General features: G+C 53.0%; 1 protein-coding gene across 1 annotated transcript in view; it reads left to right on the forward strand.

The window, feature by feature from the left end:
* GTPBP1 (GTP binding protein 1) overlaps positions 1–15,542 on the forward strand; it is a 32,725-nt gene that overhangs the window by 8,636 nt on the left and 8,547 nt on the right. Inside the window, exons 2-4 of the mRNA XM_075553573.1 lie at positions 2,241–2,352; positions 11,787–11,967; positions 12,482–12,830. Coding sequence (XP_075409688.1) covers positions 2,241–2,352; positions 11,787–11,967; positions 12,482–12,830 — 642 coding nt within the window. The remainder of the gene's footprint in view (positions 1–2,240; positions 2,353–11,786; positions 11,968–12,481; positions 12,831–15,542) is intronic.

The following is a 15,542-nucleotide window of genomic DNA, read 5'->3' on the forward strand; positions in this document are numbered from 1 at the left end:
ACGTTGGCAAGGGATGAACGGGAGTCAGACGCGAGTCGCTTCCCTGCCCCGCCAGGGGCAGAGGCGCTGTGACCTTGGACAGGTGTCTTAAGCTTTAGGCGCCCGGGTGACACCACTTAAGAAGGTACAGGAGCACTGGGAAAGGTGCAGGACACCCTGGAACCAGCGCGATCCCCGGTAGACCCTCTGTGAGTGTTGGCAAGCAGCCGAGTAAACTCGGGGTCCCGATGCAGGTTGAATATCGCACTGCGTCCCTGCTGTGGGGTGGGGACAGCTTACTGTCAGTACCTCCAGATGTGTATCACACCCCCAAAAAGTTTGTGACTTTGCACAGCCTGTTGTGAAATTGCAGGAGACTTGCATCTAATCGGAGGGAACCCTCCCCGCAGCCTAAGCAAGCAAGTTCTCAGCTAGTCCCCAGCGGAGCATGTGGAAACCAGCAAGCTGCTGCTTCAGCCTCCTCACAGTGGTCCCGTGTGGTGCCTTCAAGGCCATCTGGAGGGTGTCCACACTTAGAGGGATGGCTTCTCAGGGAGTGTGAGGCAGGGTGACAGGACTCGGATGACCGGGCAGCATCCAGGTACAGGTGCCAATGAGCCTGCTGTGGATGTTCCCAGACATGGCACCTCACTCAGAGGCAGGTGAGTTGGGTCCTGTACGTGGTCAGGGCACTGAAGAAACCCAAAAAACACAGGGGATAGTTGCTGGGACAGAGGTTGTTTCCAGACCAGCTGATGGAATGCTCCAGGCTGGGCAAGGGTTACTTTACCACCTAGCTGTGGAAGTCTCACTGTTCTTTTTAAATTGGTAATACAGTTGAACGGTGCTATATATCAAAGGGTGGGGAGGGGGGCCTTCAGAAAGTTAGTGGGAAAATTCCACGACTGTTTCCTTCAATGTTTCGGTGAACTTTTGGAAGCTCCTTTGTATATGGAACATTGGTGGCACAAGGGTAAGCGCTCGGCTGCAAACGGCAAGGTTGATGGTTTGAATCTACCAGCCGGCTGCCCTCCGCTTTCCACTCTGCCCGCTCAGGTCCAGATGAGTTGCAGTGGACTCAGGACAGTGGGGAAAGGTGCCTTCCAAAGGAAAAGATGAGACTCTGCCGTTGCCTTAATTGCTGCAATGAACTGTGGGCCTCTAAGACCGGGAGAGCTTTCAAAGGGAGAGACTGGCAACAGGGGTGGTTAGCCTCATCCCAGAAAGGTGGGTGAGTTTTTCTAGGCAGGGATGTACAATCACTGGGCTGCGGACAAGGTGCTTTTCAAATTACCTGGTTCAATCTCTTACCTTTTCCTTAGCAGGGGGTAGTCTTTTTCCATAGATTGAAAAGCCCTGGCCTCAGAGAGGGTCAACTCTCCCTCCGGGAGCACACCAGAGTGGTTGGAGAAGGGAAATTTCACATGCCTCTTAGTAAATGTCCCTATCCCCACCCCACCCAAGAAGTGGGTAAAGCCAGTTACTAAGATTGGTCAACATTTGCAAAATTTCTGATGCCCACTTTGTGGGGAAAAGAATGGAGCTGAAGAGGAGCCCTGGTGGAGTAGTGGTTACCAGTGAGTGGGCTGCTGACCTCGAGGTCAGAATTCAAAACCACCAGCCACTCCAAAGGAGAAAGACGGGGTGTTCTCCTTCCGTCAGGAGCTACTGTCTCGGAAACCCACAGAGGCCTGTTGGCCCTGTCCTGTAGGGTTGCTGTGAGTTAGAATGGACTTGAGAGCATGTAGGGAGTAGGGTTGAAGAGAAATCTCACTAAACTAAGTTGTCCCAGATGTATGCCCAGATACACAAGATGGCCACGGCCAGATGGCAGGGATGCCTATTGCCAGAGTGGTTGGCCTGTGGGTAGAGGGCAGGGCAGTGTGTGCATCTCCAGCAGCAAGCCACAGATCACAGACCTAAGAGTCAAACAGTGCCCATCAATGTCTGCCCGCAAGGCCGGCTTCCCTGTCGCCCTGGCTCCTGCCCCTTGATATGTTAATCGCCAGGCTGCAGGCTGCTCCCGCCCTCTTCTCTGTGGGCTGGCCTCAGGCAGTGCTCCTTTTAGTCCATCTGAGAGCTCACAGAAGGCTCCCAGTTCCCAGGCTATTTCAGGGGTAGCCGTGTCTGCGGTAGAATGGGGTGAGGGGGGTGGGGCTGTGGGTCTCATGCAGGGTCGTTGGCTAGGCCATTTGTCAGCCTGGTGGTTGTGGCACTCTTGTAGTGAGCGTGGTTCTTAAGGCTGTTGATTTCTCTTCTAGCTGGTCCTAGTGAGCCCTACATCAGAGCAGTATGACAGCCTCCTTCGGCAGATGTGGGAGAGGATGGACGAGGGATGCGGAGAGACCATATATGTCATTGGGCAGGGATCAGGTGAGCATAGCTTTCCTTTCACTTTGTTCAACCGTCCTGGGGAGCGCACGCACCTCCCAGCTTTCTGAACCACCAGCCCCCAGCCCTCATGTCTTTCGCGGCTGCAGAGCTGCTGGGGAGTGCAGAGAAGTGCCCGGCCCTCAGTTCCACTGGAGCCTTCCTGTTGTTGTTGTTGTTGTTAGATGCCCTCCTGTGGGTTCTGACCCATAGCCACCTGGTACACAACAGAAGGAAACAACACCCAGGCACCCTCCATCCTCACACTTGTTCCTCTGCCTGAGCCCATTGCTGGAGCACGACGCCTATCCATCCCATTGAGACCCTTCCTCTTTGTCGCTGCTCCTCTACTTTACCACACATGGTGTCCTCCAGGGACGGGTCTCCAGACAACATGTCCAAAGGCTGTAAGACAAAGTCTGGCCTTCCTGGCCTCTAAGAAGTATTCTGGCCTTTCTTCTTCCAAGACTGATCCTTTCAGCAGTCTTTTGAGCAGTGTGTCCTGTTAGCAGTCCATGGTATGGTCACTGTTCTTCTCCAGCACCACAGTTCACACATGCAGTCAAGATGCATTGATAATTATTGAAGATTGGAATTTGAAAGTTGGAAACAAAGAGGCAGGATGGGTAGTTGGGAAGTGGACATGGTGGCCCTGAGGGGCTCCTCGTTAAAGACTCCCGTGCCCAGTGGTTCTACAGGCACTGCCCCTTCCTCTCTACTTGCGTTCAGGGAGCTACAGCACCTCGCAAGCAAGGACCCTTCTTAGCCAGGGTAAGAGCCAGTTATATCAGGTCTGGAACGGAGCCTGCTTTGGGCTTCTCCAGCTTGGGACCCCCTGCAAGTTGTCTTCATGACAGCAAGGACAGGAGGGCAGAGTCCTCATTCTGCCAGCCCTGTCCCAGGCCACACCTACCAGCAGGTGGCCAGCTGGGACAGCAGAGCTGTTCTTCTCTCCTCATTGAGCTAGTCAGACGTTCAGGCTTCCAGCCCTTCTGAAGGGCTCACTATTCTCCTCCAGGCAGCTTATTTCCTTTGTCTGGTCCCAGTAGGCTGCCCCCTTGACATAATCCCTGTTTTATTGTGGGCTCTTTTTCTTTCTTTCTTTCTTTTTTTTTTTTGTAGTTCAGTCATTCTTTTTATTAGGGGCTCATACAACTCATCACAATCCATACATACATCAATTGTGTAAAGCACATTTGTACATTCATTGCCCTCATCATTCTCAAAACATTTGCTCTCTACCTAAGTCCCTGGCATTAGTTCTTAATTTTTCCCCTCCCTCCCCACTCCCCACTCCCTCATGAACCCTTGACAATTTATAAATTATTTTGTCATATCTTGCCCTGTCCGACATCTCCCTTCACCCACTTTTCTGTTGTCCGTCCCCAGGGAGGAGATCACATGTAGATCCTTGTAATCGGTTCCCCTTTTCCAACCCACCCTCCCACCATCGCTGCTCATACCACTGGTCCCGAAGAAATCATCCACCCTGGATTCCCTGTCTTTCTAGTTCCCATCTGTACCAGTGTACATCCTCTGGTCCAGCCAGATTTGTAAGGTAGAATTGGGATCATGATGGGGGAGGAAGCATTTAGGAACTAGAGGAAAGTTGTATGTTTCATTGTTGCTACATCACACCGACTGGCTCGTCTCCTCCCTGAGACCCTTCTGTAAAGGGATGTCCAGTGGCCTACAAATGGGCTTTGGGTCTCCACTCCACACTCTCCCCTTCATTCACTATGATATGATTTTTTGTTCTGATATGATGCCTGATACCTGATCCCTTCAACACCTGTGATTGCACAGGCTGGTGTGCTTCTTTCATGTGGGCTTTGTTGCTTCTGAGCTAGATGGCCGCTTGTTTACCTTCAAGCCTTTAAGACCCCGGACGCTATATCTTTTGATAACCAGGCACCATCAGCTTTCTTCGCCACATTTGCTTATGTGCCCATTTGTCTTCAGTGATTGTATCATGGAGGTGAGCACACAATGATATGGTTTTGGGTTCAACTGATCCCTTCAGCACCTCGTGATCACACAGGCTGGTGTGCTTCTTCCATATGGGCTTTGTTGCTTCTAAGCTAGATGGCCACTTGTTTACCTTGTGGGCTCTTTTTCTGTTCGCTCCCAGTGTACCCCTCTACACAGGTCTGCGTGGCCCTGCCCTCATTGTGGCATGACCTTGGCTGGAATGGCAGCCAGGATTGATAACGCCTGGCCATCAACCCACCCTAAGCTGGTACTTGTCCATCATCTTTGCAAGCCACCCAGGATGGGCCTGGAGGCATCACAAAAGGACCACTTTCCTCTGCTTAATGGAGGTTTTGCAAAGGCAGGTGGTAGCCTCCTTTATTCTGAGTTTCAGAGGGATGATCTCTAAATAATTTCTCAAGCCATGGGACAGAGACCTATTAAGTATCTTCTACGAGCTGGTTACTGTTACAAAGCACTTTTGGATACTTAAGGCCTGATCCCTGCCTCAAGGACGACAGTCGCGCGCGCGCGCATGCGCGCGCACACACACACACACACACACACTTGAAGTGCTATGAGTGACACAGCAAGAGAGATTAGAGCTCCTAAAAAGTGCCGTGCCTTCGTCTGAAATATATCTGTCCTTTCCACTTGCTACCTCCCCCCAGAGTAGAGTCTTACCACGAAAAGAAGGCATGGTCAGAGAGATAGCTCTTCCAGGATAGGCAGCAGGAGGGATTAGGTCCACACCAGCCAATGAGCAAATGCTTCCAGAAGCCATTCAAGGTCAGTGTAAGAAAAGCCATTCTCTGGGGATTGGGAGATCACTGGTGTGCCGACCCCCCCCCCCCCCGCTTTTAAAAAAAAATTTAACAATTTCACTGGCATATCATTCAGAAATCATACACTCCAATAATTCAATTGCTGATGGGCTTTGCAAGCCTCCCATTCCGGTTCCCATCTGTTGTGCTGTAATCGCATCATCTCATGCTAGTAGCCCCGACTCATAGCAACTCTCGTATGACGGCACTGAAACAGCACCCGGTCTCGCTCCATCCTCACAGCTGTTTAAGTGTGAGCCCACTGCTGCAGCCACTTGGTCAGTCTTCTCTTGTTGGGGGTCATCTTTTTGGTTGGTCCTCTACTTACCAAGTGTGATGTCCTTCTCCAGGGTCTGGTCCCTTTGATAGCACTTCCCAAGTAGGTGAGAAAAGGCTCGCTGTCCTTGCTTTTCCAAGGAGCATTCTGGCTGTACTCCCTCTGGGACAGATGTCTCTGTTCTTATGGAAGTCTGTGGTTCACTGGTTTTCGCTTAGTGTGTATAGACTCTAAATTTATTTGATAGTCTTAATGTGTAGAATATAAGGATCACCAACAGATGCATGTAATAAGTGTTCTTTGAAGACCCAGATTAGATTCTTGAGGCCCTCTCTTCCTTCCTGCCCTTTACTGTGACCTGCTGGTGAATTTTACCATGCCTTGGCAAGTGACCACTAATTAACCCTCTGTGGCAAACCATGAGAATATGCCAAGCATTCATTAACACACAGCCTCCACACCCAAGCGTTTGTCTTGCATCTACCAATTGGAAGCTATGAGATTGGCAGTGACTCTTTCCTGCTGGAATTCTTTAGAGGAACAGAAGACTGACTACAACTGGTTAAACAAGTTCAACCTCAGAGGTCTAAAGCAGACGGCCTCCAGGGGTCAGCTTCCACCCTGTCTTCCTGTGTCTCCTGGGTGCTTCGCCTCTGTTCCTCACTTCCTTCACCTGTAAATGGGGATCATGACATGCTTCCCCACCCTAGCCCAGAGACACTTGATTTGGATAAACTAGACATTAAAAAGCGCAGTGCAGAAGAATGTGTTCTTTACGATTTCATTCTTAAATTAGGATTGACAATTTAAAAATAAGCCATCTGATATGGTAAGTAGTTGGGACTCTAGAGCCTGGCAGCTCTGCGTTTGCCCATTGGCTCTTTCCCGCGTCATGAAGTGGGAATAGTAATGGAATCCATCCTCTGGGGTCATGCGGTTCTCAGGTGTTCGTTTTGTACAGGTTCTGCATAAGCACAATTAAGAATTTCCTTTCTCCACAGTGTTACACAGTTTGTTATGATCTATACAGTCGAATCCCTTTGCACAGTCAATAAAACACAAGTAAACATCTTTCTGCTCTTCTCTGCTTTCAGCCAAGATGCATCTGATGTCAGCAACGATAGGTCTTCATGCCGCGTCCTCTTGTGAATCGGATTGAATTTCTGGCAGCTTCCTGTAGATGTACCGCTGAGCCGTTGTTGAGTGATGTACAGCAAGATCTGACTTGCATATGGTATTAATGATCGTTTGATATTTCTGCAGACTGTCGCCGTTCTTTGGAATGGGCACAAATATGGACCTCTGCCCAGTGGTTGACCACGCAGCTTTCTCCCACGTCTCTTGGCAGAGACTAGTGTGTGTTTTCAGTGCTCTATGTGTTTGCTGAAACATTTCAGCCGATACTCTGTCAATTCTTAGAGCTAAGTTCTTCAGCTAAACAATTAGCTAAGTTGTTTCTAGCTGATGTCTCCAGTACAACTTGGGTTTTTCCTTCAATACCATCATTTCTTGATCATATGCTTCCTCTTGACATGGTTGAAGGTTGACCAGTTTTGTTTTGTTTGTACAGCGATGCTGATGTATTCCTCCCATTTTCCTTTGATGCTTTCTGCATCATCCAAGATTTTGCCTATAAAATCCTGCACTGTTGTAAGTAGGGGCTTGAATATTTTTCTTTTTCCAGTTTGAGAAATGCTGAACAAGTTCTTCCGTTTTGTTTTTGTTTCGAGGTATTTGCACGTTTCGTTGTCATGCTTTCGCTTGTCCTCAGGCTACCCTGTGAGATGTTCTGTTGAACTCTTGCGTTATCATCCGCTCCTTTGCTTTAGCTGCTCTACATTCAAGAGCAAGTTTCAGAGTCTCTTCTGCATGCACTTTGGTCTGTTTAGGTTGGTGGGTTTTCCCCCTCTGTCTTTTTATTAGGGCTTTTTGCTTTCTTCATGGGTGGCACTCTTGATGTCATTCCACAACTGGTCTGGCCTTTGGTCATTCGTGTCTAGTGCAGGGAAAACCAAAGGACAACTCAAGGAAAGCCCCTGGCACATAGTGAGCACTACAAGAATGTTAGCTAGTATTAACAGTTGTGGTAGTCATTTTTAAAGATGCCAAGTTATAGATGATTTACTATGGGATCTCTTTCCAAAAGATCCTTGTTCAGTCCCTAAATTGTGTCCTTTTAAAGCGCCTACAAGAAGCAGGAAGAGTGTTGAGTCCTCGGCGGAGTGGGGGGTGGGGGGGTGTCAGGAAAAGCTTTTCCACTGGCCTCGGTCTCCCTGCACCTAAGTGAGGCATGTGACACATGCTGGAGAAGGGAATCTGCTGGAAGGCATCTTCTGGGAGCCCTGGGTAGACGGGGGACGGTGGTGATGGTCCCTTAATGTGGACAGGAGCCGAGGCACTGCTCTTCGTTTAGCAGAAGCAGTGAGATCCGATGGGAATGGGGGCTGACGAGAGTGGCAGGTTAGCAGACTGTCTCTTAGGGACACTCCACCACGTCCTTCTCTAACCCCGAAGGTTTCCAGGGCTGAGCTGGCCGGGCCCTTAGGAACTCAGCCCAACTGTTCTCTCTTGATTCGCCTGTTTGGCAGTTGAGGACAGACTGTAGGGAAGGCACGTTCAGGGTGGTTAGAGCGCTGGTCCTCTGCCTCCAGATGCTTCTGTGTAGTTTGAGTCTGCGTCGGGGCGTATGTCCAACTCGGGGCGGCATGCCACACGCGTGTCAAGAGTAGGACTGCCCGCCATAGGATTTTTAATGGCTGGTTTTGTCCAAGGTGCCTTTGGGTGGTTTTGAATCTCCAACCTTTTGGTTAGCAGCCAAGCACATGAGCCACTTGCAGACTACCACCACCAAGGGAGTCCTCAAGGGAGTAGGTGATACATGCCAGGCGGGAGAGAAACATTTCTGGGGGTTCTGAGCAGATGGTAGGAGCTTGGCAGGTGGAGATGTGGGCTGATGGTGCTCTGGAAGTGGAAACATGGACACACGGGGATGAGGCGCAGAGCTGGGAGCGCAGCCCACCCATGGGGAGAGCTCGGGGAGGTGTGCAGTAAAGGAGAAGAGACCCTTGGGGATGAGATTGAGCACTGCTGGCCTTGGGGAGCCATTCGGGGCTCTATGTCTGGTGTGACAGCCTGGAGCAGTGCTGTGCTTAGGAGGTGGACAGTGCCTGTGTGACACCAGGGCTGTTAGGGTCACTTGAGAGTCCGTGTGGCGATGCTAGTGGACCGAGGCTGGTGTGGCACTGGGATTGACAGAGGCAGAGAGGGAGGGGAGGTACCACAGCTGGAGTCAGTAGGGTGGGATGCTGAGAAGGGTCAGTTTGGGTGACCGGATGGCTCGTGCTGTCGTCGTCAGAAGGCAAGCTGAGGAGCTGGCCAATTGCTTCAGGCGCACCCTGGGTACAGGGCAATGCTCTAGGTCTGGAACTTGGCCACTCTGCCCCTCCCAGCTCTGTCCTGCTGCACTTTAGAGGCCCTGTCAGGGTTGCCTCATAGGACCACTGGCAGGGCTCTTGTTACTATTGCTCAGAAAGAGGAAGGTGCCGAGTTTGGACAGTGGACATCCAGAAGTTATCTCCCAGGCCATTGGGAATTCAGCCTAGAGCCCTGGGAAGACGGTGGTGCTGGAGATGAATATTTTCAGAGCTTTGACAATGAGCATTGAAGCCATAGAAGAAGGGAGGAAAGTTGAGAGGAAAGAGGACCACTGGGCAGAGTCTTGTAGAGGACTGGCCTCTACCGCTGTGCTGGAGAAGGCGAATGAGGGAGCAGGGCAGGGAGGAGGCCAACCCAGAGGGTTCAGGGCATAGGCAAGTTGGGAGGGAGGATTGGGCTTCCCCAAGGAAAAGAAGGTGACCCGCAGGGTCCAGTTTTGTAGGGGTCAAGCAGAGGACGTGGAATAGAGGGGTTAGGAGGTCTTCGATGACTTTTCCCAGAAAGTGCAGATTCTCTGTGGAACACCTCAGGACACGCGTGGACTTGGAGGACACAGTTTGGAGTGAAGTTAGTCAATCCCAACAGGACAAATATTGTAAAAGAAAAATCAAGACAAAGGTTTTCATGTTAAAAGAAACAGACTTTGGTTGTTGCCTGAGGTAGGAGGGAAAGGGAGGGCAGGGGAAGCAATAGGCTAGAGACGTATTTCCCAGTGTGAGCGTACTGCCCTACCAGGGGCATAGCAGTGGTCCAGGGGGCCTGCTAGGCCACCCACGTCCACTTCATCTGGGACTGTGGGCGATCTAGGAAAACTCCAGCTCACAGGCATTGTGCCCAGGCCGACTCATGGCGACCCTACAGGACAGAGTCCTGCCCCGGGGTTTCCCAGAGTGTAGCTCTTCTAGGAGTAGCGAGCCTCATCTTTCTCCCAAGGAGCTGGGGGCTGGAAGTGTAACTGTGTAACCACTCTGCCATCAGGGCTCCACAGATGACTCAGTTACCACTGGGCGCTGAGTAATTTGTTTTTTCCCCTGAAAATGGGTCTGTAGGCCAATCAAGGTTGGAAACCTTTTTGGGCTGGATCGGGAATTGGCAAACTCTTGAGCCAGAAGAGCCGATCCTGTCCCTCACAACAGTTAAAAATTATGCAAGAGCCACGAATGTATTTTTACAAACAAAGGGCATCACCCCGATATGGGTGACATCCTTTAAAAATGTCAATTTTTAATTCAGAGCCGCACGTGCTGCCTATGGCCCGAAAGCTGCCGACCCCTGGCCTAGAGGACAGACAGACGGATGTTGGCTCGTCAGGGAGAGAGTCTTCTACAAGAAGGAGAGGTTTTAAAAAGTTGGGACGGGGCTAGCTATGGAGGTTTGAAACCAAAACATGATGAAATGTCACTTCCCACTCCCCACCTAATTCAAAATAGTTGGGCGGGGGGGGGGGGGATTTTGTTTAGTTTGGTTTTTTTTAAAAATATAAAGGCAGTTTCTTTGAGAGCTGTCCAGTTTAAAGAGTATGTACTGAGAAAGTACGGTCAGTAACTGTCAGCACTTCTGAGAAGCTTGTTGCTAAAACAGATGAGCCATGGCAGCCCAGTGGACGGAAACGCAGGGCGTGGGGTGCAGATGAGCAGCAGAGGGAAGGCGTTCCTTCCCTTAGTGTTTGAGAAGCCCTGGCGCGTCGCACTGAGCTGCTAACTGAAAGGCCAGCCGTGCGAACCCACTACCTCTCCACGGGACCAAGGTAAGGCTGTCTTCTCCTGTAAGAGGGACGTCTTGTCAGCCCCGTGGAGGGGGAGGAAAGGGGAGTGGAGAGCAGCTAGCTGCTGAGCGATCTCTCTAACCAACAATACTCGCCGTCCGGCCGGTGCCAACTACCATGGGTCTCTAAGACTAAATCTACATGGGAGGAGAAAGCCTCTTTCTCCCGTGGAGCTGCTGGTGGTTTCACACTGCTGACCTTGCCGTTACCATTGCCGTGTGTGACCATGACGCTGAGGCGGGAAAAGAGGATGGTGGCAGAATCACGGAGAAGGGGCAAGGTACTCGCCGAGCCAGCCAGGCAGCAGGCCACGCTGAGGGAGGTGGTGGGAGAATGAAGTGCAATGCCCAGGAGAAAGCCCCCGCGTGGTTGTCGTTGAAGTGAGCAGCAGATGCTGTGAACAGGATGGTTGATGATGGTGCTTGTTTGTCGGGCTCCCTGTCTGATCCCGAGCACAGAGCCGCCTTCCCAGCCGTCTGTCTGCTGGACAGACATTTGCCCTGAGCTGTCCCTGCTAAAAACCTCTCTTGTCCATGTTCCTCCACCTTGTAACCTGCATTGTTAAAGAATCCCGTCCTAAGGGGACCTGCCCTCCTGGTCTGCAGCCACTGCCTGGCAGCTCTTTGTAACCTACAGCCTCTGATCCCGACTCCCCTGCCTGAACCCCCCCCCCCCGCCCAGACTGCCCTCTGCCCAGTCCACAGGGTGTTTGCCGCTTTCTGCTGGCACTGTCTCTTCAGTTCCCCATCACTCTAGCAGCCTCTGGGCCCTGTGTCACCTGCCAGCCCTAGCATCCTGGTCTTGTGGGTCTGCCACCTGCCGTGTCCTGCCAGCTCCACACTTCACTCCTGGGCCTGCAGTGCCCCTCCTTTTTTCTCACACCTGCAGCCCCAGGGTGGCATGGACATCTGCGGATCTGCCTCCCTTCCCCCAACAAGGCCACTTGCTCCTGTTCACAGGCGCTCCCCCAGGGGGCCGGGCGGGGTGGGGGGGCGAGCTAAGGACACCTGTATTCCCAGGCTTGGCCGAAAATCTAGATGTCTCTGTAGTTGTTGGTGAGCGAATTCCCAGATGCCCTGGGTAATCGGGGAAGCCGCCAGTGGCTTGGGGCCCTCTGTGAGGGGGTGTGGGGTGCCCGCTGGCTACACTCTGGCTCTTGCTCCAGATGGGACTGAGTACGGACTCAGCGAGGCCGACATGGAGGCCTCCTACGCCACCGTGAAAAGCATGGCCGAGCAGATCGAGGCGGACGTCATCCTCCTGCGGGAGCGGCAGGAAGCCGGCGGCCGAGTGCGGGACTACCTGGTGCGGAAGCACGTGGCAGACAATGACTTCCTGGAGGTCAGGTGAGATGGCCTCAGCCCCCTTCCCTTTAGCATGACCCTGGGGTGAGGGCTTCACTCCACTGAGCCTCAGGCACCTGGTGTCAGCCCCACCCCCTCCCTGCTGCCCTTCCCACAGGAGGAAGGGAGACTTGTGTTTGGGAAGAAAGGGAAGTGTCCAGCCCCCATGCTAGGACTATTCTGTGGGCTTCCACCAGCCTGGGAGGTTGGAAAGCCAGGGGGGCTAGAGGCGAACCCCTGAAGGGCAGTCCAGCTAACATCTGTGCCTCTCTCGGGTCTGGGGCTTCCTTCCTGGCAGTTTTGGGCACGCTGGGGGAAGTAAAGGGAGGTAACCTTTGCGGGGGGGCGGGGGAGGGCATGGGTCCTAATTCTTCCAGAATTCCTCTGTTGACTCCCTGGCTCCAGCCCCAGGTGCTTCCCAGGGCCCTGTCTGGGCCTCTTGGGCACACACTGGCAGCCTCTTCACGGGGCTCACTCATCCGCCCTCACATGGCCCTCTGGGTCTGTGTGCATGCAGGGTAGCAGTAGTGGGCAACGTGGACGCCGGCAAAAGCACGCTGCTGGGGGTCCTGACGCACGGGGAGCTGGACAACGGCCGGGGCTTTGCCCGCCAGAAGCTTTTTCGCCACAAGCACGAGATCGAGTCGGGACGCACCAGCAGTGTGGGCAACGACATCCTGGGCTTCGACAGCGAAGGCAATGTGGTGAACAAGCCGGACAGCCACGGGGGCAGCCTGGAGTGGACCAAGATCTGCGAGAAGTCCACCAAGGTCATTACCTTCATCGACTTGGCTGGCCATGAGAAATACCTCAAGACGACGGTGTTTGGCATGACCGGCCACTTACCGGACTTCTGCATGCTCATGGTGAGTGAGTGAGGAGCTCCCGAGGTGGTAGGCCACCCGGGGGCCAGGGAGGGGGTGGGGCCCTTCCATGTCACTGTTTGAAATTGGACCCAGATGAGGCCTCTTGGCTGGCGGCGGTGACGTTGGGGCAAGATGACAAGTTTTGTGCGAGCGGCCAGTCCTGTGGGCCCGCGGTCTGTTATAAGGGTGGACCTGGAGCTCTCCTGTAGGTGAGGCTGGGCAGGAAGCCTGTGGCTCGTCACTGACCACAGAGAAGAGACAGGCGGCTGGGAGGCATTGGGGAGAATGCCTTAAAGGACACGAGCAGTGTTCTGGGGGACCAGCGAGGGGGCGTGTCTGCCAGCGCATAGGTACTGTGAAAGGCCTGGGGGCCCTGGCCCAGTGGTGGGCAGGGCTGCCCTTGGGTGCCTGGAGCTGACAGACTATTAGCGAATCTGTCTTTGAAGCAGCTCCCCATGCAGATAGGCAGCGGGGCCGGAGGGCTTCTGCACTGGCCCATGCTTCAAGCTTGCCTCGTGTCTGGCATCTCTTCCTCTCAGCAAAGACACTAGGAGCCCCTTGGGTCCCCAACCTGGCACGTGGCTTCCACAGAAAGAGCAACCAACACTTTGCTTTGGCAAGTCCTGGCCCCAACCCCTTCCCAGCCCCAGTCCTCCAGCGGCCTGCGTCGATGGGCGTCGTAAGCACACTCGAGCGAGTTGCTCCACAGACACAGCTTCTCGGCGCACTCCCCCCCGTGGGAGAGAAGAGCGAGGCAGAGGAGCATCTGTGTGGACACGCTGGTCAGCGTGCTGCCTGGGGTTCTCCGGACCTCACCAAACCTCTTCTCTCGTCTCCTTGTGCCTTGCCAAGGGGTCTTCGTGGAAACTCCTGGGAATATTGGGGGGAGTTGTTGGGTTTTAAAATAAGTGTTTTTCTACTCGAACTACAGCAATCAAGACCAACACGTGGAAATAGCTGCCACCCCTGATGAGACGTTAAAGATTAGACATTGATGGAGGAATTACGTTGTGGCCACAAGCTAATGTAGCGCCGCTGGAGCACTCACTGGTCTTTGCCAAGGAATTGATTTGGAAGACAGTTACCTGGCCAACTGACTTGGCCGAGATCCCTGTTTGCGCCCAGGCCAAAGAAAGGTGGCAGACTGTGGACATTATTGGACGACACCATTCGTATCCCATGCCAAGTAACATTTTGCTGAAGACGACTCAAAGCAATGGTTGCTGCCGTGCTGAACAGGGAGCAGCAGCCAGAGAAGCAGTCCAGGCTCAGAAGAGAACGTGGAATGAGGGCTGCCCTGACTGGGGTCAGAGGGGTCTTGGCTGAAGGCAGAGAACACCAGGCAGATGTTTACTGACTTGTGTCCTGCCGACTGTGCCGAGGCTTTCGACTCGGTGGAGCATACTAGCTAGAGACCGCACGGCAGAGAAGGGGATGCCAGAGCACACCGACCACGAGTGGTTTAGAATCCGGGAGTCTGTGCATCAGGGTTGTGCCCTGGCACCGTACTGAGTGTGTATGCTGAGCAAATACGCTGAGAAACTGCACTGGCTGAAAACGCAGCATCGGGATTGGGGGAAGCTTCCTTTAGCACCTGTGAGATTCAGGTGACGGGGCTTTGCTGGCTGAAAATCAAGAGGACTTGAAGCTGCTACTGATGATGACCCAAGAGCACAGTCCTTCAGTATGAATGACAACTCAGTGTAAAGAAAACCGGATCCTCACAACGGGACCGATAGACAGCGTCATGATACACAGAGAAAAGACTGACGTCGTCAAGGATTCGTTTGACTTGGAGCCACACTCAGTGCCATCGAACCCCAGGAAGGAAATCAAACGGTGTTGCCCATCAGGCCCAATCAGCACACATGCTCTTGGCACTTTGAGGGCTAAGGGGTGCCTGAGCCAAGGCCTGGGCTTTCTGGCTGCCTCGCGTGCGTGTTAACGCTGGAGTACGCCTTTGAGCCTGGTGGTACCGTGGGCTGCCGAAAGAACAAACGAGTCGGTTGTGGCGAAAGTACAGCTGGAATGCCCTTAGCCAGGGCGGGAACCTTCGTTTCATGTCCTGTACTTGAGCTTGTTTGCAGGGGACCCCGCTCCCAGGAAAGGGATGTAATTCTTGGTCAAGTAGAGGGTTCATGAAATAGAGGAGGACTCTCGCGAGCTGATTGACACAGTGGCCACAACGTTGGCCGTAAGCATGACAGTGGTGGGGTGCTGTGAGGAGGAGCGGGCTCACCAGCGTCCTGCGACAGCAGCAGCAGCGTTAGAAATCGCTATTATTACTCCATGACTCAAAATAGTGACTATATTTAAATAAATTTAAATAGTAATCATGTTTCTCTACACGCACACATACACATAAAAAGAAATCGCTGTTGTACCAGATGAAACCCCTTATCATTCCATGGCACGCAGTACCTGGGTGGGGGGGTCGTTCACAGGGGTACAAAGGCACCACCACGCATTCCCCTCAGAGCCAGGCTGGGAAAGCAAAATCAAGTCTTGGTGGGATCGGAAGAGCGCAGGGCAGAGGGAACCAGAAGAGGAAGACAGGGAGGTGTCCAGGTGCAGGAAGAGGAGAACCCCGATGGGTGTGGTGTGGGGCTGTGCCAGCGGGGCGTGGACTTACCTGTCAGCTTTGATCGAGTGAGAGACTATGAGACACGCTGGAAACAAGCCCTGGCCACTTGTCTTTGAATTTCCCCTGAG

This window comes from Tenrec ecaudatus, chromosome 6, assembly GCF_050624435.1.
Source record: "Tenrec ecaudatus isolate mTenEca1 chromosome 6, mTenEca1.hap1, whole genome shotgun sequence".
NCBI classification, from domain to species: domain Eukaryota; kingdom Metazoa; phylum Chordata; class Mammalia; order Afrosoricida; family Tenrecidae; genus Tenrec; species Tenrec ecaudatus.